The sequence below is a fragment of the Cannabis sativa genome, chromosome 5 (genome assembly GCF_029168945.1).
Source record: "Cannabis sativa cultivar Pink pepper isolate KNU-18-1 chromosome 5, ASM2916894v1, whole genome shotgun sequence".
Classification (NCBI taxonomy): domain Eukaryota; kingdom Viridiplantae; phylum Streptophyta; class Magnoliopsida; order Rosales; family Cannabaceae; genus Cannabis; species Cannabis sativa.
The window spans coordinates 72955955-72959949 of NC_083605.1; the positions used below are offsets into that span (position 1 = coordinate 72955955).

Consider the following 3995-nt stretch of genomic DNA (forward strand, 5'->3'; position numbering starts at 1 on the left):
CTAAAAATTATTTTAGAAATCCAATCTGTAAATTAAAAAAATAAATAAAAAATAATAGATGAAGTAATTTTTTAATATTTTTAAAATTTTAAAAACCTATTAAATAGACCTTAAATAATATAGATTGTTTTCATATATAAATGGAAACACAGTCAGAGTTCTTTCTACTTTCCTTTTTCTATTTGTAAGAGCAGAGTCAGTTTATTAGGTACAACAATAATAATAATAATATTTATAAATTTCTTAATATCTATAAATACTAGGAAACCACCATCTTCCAAAGTTGGAAGTATATACAATTCACAGAAAGAAGAGTGGCTGAGATTGAGTTTTCCAATCATTGTGTCTTCTTCATCTACACTCACTCATATAACAGCCACCCACATCTCTCTCTGTGTCTTTTACTACGTATAAACTCACCAATCCACCATATCTCTTTGCTTGGTCACTAATTTTCCTTCTACCCAAACACTCTCTTCCCAATTCTATTCTTTCATTTTTATTGAATATTCAATTACCCTTTTTGTTTGTTTCTCTCAGATTCCCTTTCTTTCCCAAGGAAAAAATAAATTATATAATTTATAAAAAAAATAAATAATAAAAACACCATTATTAACACTCACCAAACACCTTTCTTTTCATTCTCGCATTGCAAAGTCCATCGCTTTCTGGTAATTTTTCCATCTCTTTCAATTTTGCTTTCTCAAGACTACTTTTTTGTGTTTTAAACTCATTTGGGTTTTTGTAGATTTCGTTTTCTGATCGAGGAGGGCTTTCTTCGGTTTCAATTCTTGTATTTTTGGATCCCTTGCACGTACTTTCATCGGTAAGACTGTATTTGGTTTTTAATTTTGCAGATTTCATACAAATCTTTTGTTTTGGATTTTGTATTTTGGATTTTGGATCCCTTTTATTTGAGTTTGATTTTTTGTTTTTTGTTCTGTGTGTTTGCTTGTATTTATTTTGTTTTTCAACCAATGATTCAACATTGGTTTCATGGGGAAATGGATTTTACTCTAGTTTTTATTTAAAATAATGCTTTTTTGTTCACCATATAAGAATTTCATGGAAGTTTTGGAATTGGGTTCTTGTCAATTGTATGCAAAAGTTGTTCTTATTATGCTTCATGTGAAGGTTGTAAAAGTGTACAAAGGAATATGTTGAGCTTCAAATACTTTAATCATGAAGATAATAAGGAGAGGGAGGGAGTTTTCAGATAGTCCTCTCTATTATTTTCTTGCTTCATGGATTTCAAAATGAAGATTTCCCTCTTATATTTTCATAGTTAGATAAAGGCCTTTTTGATAAGAAAGGAAAAGACATTAATAATTCGTAATTTTAAAAGTGTTAGCTGTTCAGGGGTTTGGATACTTCTAAAGACATCCCTTTATTCTCTTCTTTATTAGAAGATGTTAATGAAGAAGTTTAAGATCTAATAGGAATTATTAGAAAATGTTTCCTAATAACAGCTGATATTGGTTAGTTGCTCTCTGGCCAAAAGACTGTTTGTTGATTGGATTTTGATTAGCTTTACTCATTCTTTCCAAGATGTCCAACAAGGGTTAGTAAATTTTATTCTCTTCCATAATGTAGCTCAACCGCGAAAGGTCTGAAGGCCAAAGGAGTGATTTTGAATGGAAACATGTGTCATACGAGCTTACATTCTATTTGTTAATCATATTCAGTTTCAATTGCTTGTGTCGAGTCTTCCTATCTGAGACCATCTTGTTTCCTCATCTCTATTTCCACGAGTTGTCATTAACTTTATCAACACATTTGCTGTGCGATCTTAGCAACAGATTTCGTCATTAACATCTTGTTTGATTATGTGGTGCCCATGTCATCAAGAACATAATGTGTCTTTCCCTGAAATATTTTTTCATTAATGATTTCTAGGCATCAGTCAATTCATCAAAATGGCTCATTTGCTTCCTAGAATGTTTGTAGCTTAAAGGAATAATGTTTTTGACAGCTTTTAACTTGATTCTTCGTATTCATCCATCTTCATCGTTGAAGGAGCAGGAATGGGTTTATGGTTTGTTAGTTTTATGTGAATTGTACTTTGACAGGATCTTAGTTCACTATCAAGGTCAAATCTTGAACAAAACTGCTGGAATTTCTCTACAGTAGTACACTACACAATGTTACAAAATCATTTCAAGCTTTGGAGAGGCTTGATTTCTCCCAAAAGAGTAACTTTTCCAAAAATACAAAACAACAAAATGCTCTATATCAAAGTCTATCCTATTTGAGTTATAGGTAGTTAATTAAGGGTGTACTTGATTGGGATATTTCTTTTAAAGTAACTAACCCCGCCCTTATTTTCTTCCTAAAATAAATGTACCGAAGCGTGGCCTATCATACTTACACAAAATTTGATAGTTGTGGGGTGTAAATGAAGTATGCTTAGTGAGCCCTGACCTCATTTTATTAGTTTATGCCACCATTTGTTTTGTGTTCCTCTAATCAGAGTCCAAGGATTGGCTTTTATTTTGTTTTACTTGGCACCGGAAAATTTTACCTTTCAAGAAGAGTACAATTTTCGGGGTAGCCAGCAATCTTTTTCCATACCATTTAGTGCTAAGGTTGGTTTCTAAAGGTGAAATTAAAACTTCCGTCCAATTTTACTATCGAGAATATAAAATTTTCGCTAAAACACATAGTATATATGTAAATAAGTATATTCTATATAATTTGTCACCCTTCTGATGCATAAATTTATTTTAATCTCTTCAATCCACAAGTCCAATCTAACCATTTTTTGACATTTGAATTTCAAATTAACAGATGGGGGACGTGTTGAAGGATCTAACTGCCGGTACTGTTGGAGGGGCAGCTCAGTTGATAGTAGGGCACCCTTTCGATACAATCAAGGTTAAACTGCAGAGTCAGCCTGTTCCACTCCCTGGACAGCCTCCCAAGTATGCTGGTGCAATGGATGCCGTGAGGCAAACAATAGCTGCTGAAGGCCCAAGGGGTGTGTACAAAGGTATGGGAGCTCCACTTGCTACCGTCGCAGTGTTCAATGCTGTCCTTTTCTCCGTAAGAGGCAAACTGGAGACAATGTTAAGGTCCGAACCTGGTGTCCCACTTACAGTCAACCAGCAAATCATTTGTGGAGGAGGGGCTGGAGTTGCTGTATCGATTTTAGCTTGTCCTACTGAATTGATCAAATGCAGGTCATTCTAGTTGTTATTCTTCACTAATATTCTTTTGAGAGAGGATTAAACGAATAGTTAGTAATTACACACAACGCACACACCCAACTACTTGAGCTGAACTCAATTCATCACACGGGTTTGAATTCCTAAATGTCATTTGGATTTTATAATATACAGGTTGCAAGCCCAAAGTGCATTGGCAGGTGCTTCATCAGCGGGTGTAGCAGTAAAATATGGAGGGCCAATGGATGTGGCCAGACAAGTTCTCAGATCAGAAGGGGGAGTACGAGGCCTCTTCAAAGGCTTCATTCCCACCCTGGCTAGAGAAGTTCCGGGAAATGCTCTAATGTTTGGTGTTTATGAAGCACTGAAGCAATACTTTGCAGGGGGTAGAGACACTTCCGGGCTGGGAAGAGGCTCTTTGATTGTGGCTGGAGGCTTGGCTGGAGGGTCCTTCTGGTTCTCGGTCTACCCAACCGATGTTGTCAAGAGCGCTCTTCAGGTAGATGATTACAAGAATCCCAAGTTCTCTGGTTCAATGGATGCCTTTAAAAAGATTGTTGCTTCTGAGGGAGTCAAAGGTCTCTACAAAGGGTTTGGACCCGCCATGGCTCGAAGTATTCCAGCAAATGCAGCATGCTTCTTGGCTTACGAAATTACAAGGTCCAGTCTTGGCTGAGAAGATTCTGATGGCCTAATTTAGGTGGCCAAGATATAGTTGGTTGTTAACATTTTTACAAGGAGGCAATTGGCATTTTATTTTTTTTTAACTCTCAATTTGTAATTTGGTTTCATAATCTATATTACTATCCATTTTGGTGTTAGTTGAAGAAA

General features: G+C 35.4%; 1 protein-coding gene across 1 annotated transcript; it reads left to right on the forward strand.

Annotated features, from left to right (window-relative positions):
• The first annotated feature begins 211 nt into the window (after window positions 1-211).
• On the forward strand, window positions 212-3995 carry LOC115716787 (mitochondrial carnitine/acylcarnitine carrier-like protein). The gene is made up of 4 exons (XM_030645688.2): window positions 212-671; window positions 749-826; window positions 2788-3179; window positions 3339-3995. The coding sequence occupies exons 3-4, from the start codon at window positions 2788-2790 to the stop codon at window positions 3838-3840; spliced, it is 894 nt and encodes a 297-aa protein (XP_030501548.2). The 5' UTR covers window positions 212-671; window positions 749-826; the 3' UTR covers window positions 3841-3995.

Coding starts and splice junctions, on each gene's coding strand:
- LOC115716787 (XM_030645688.2), top strand. CDS start 2,788: ATGGGGGACGTGTTGAAGGATCTAACTGCCGGTACTGTTGGAGGGGCA. Junction 3,180..3,338: donor ACTGAATTGATCAAATGCAG/GTCATTCTAGTT, acceptor TATAATATACAG/GTTGCAAGCCCAAAGTGCAT.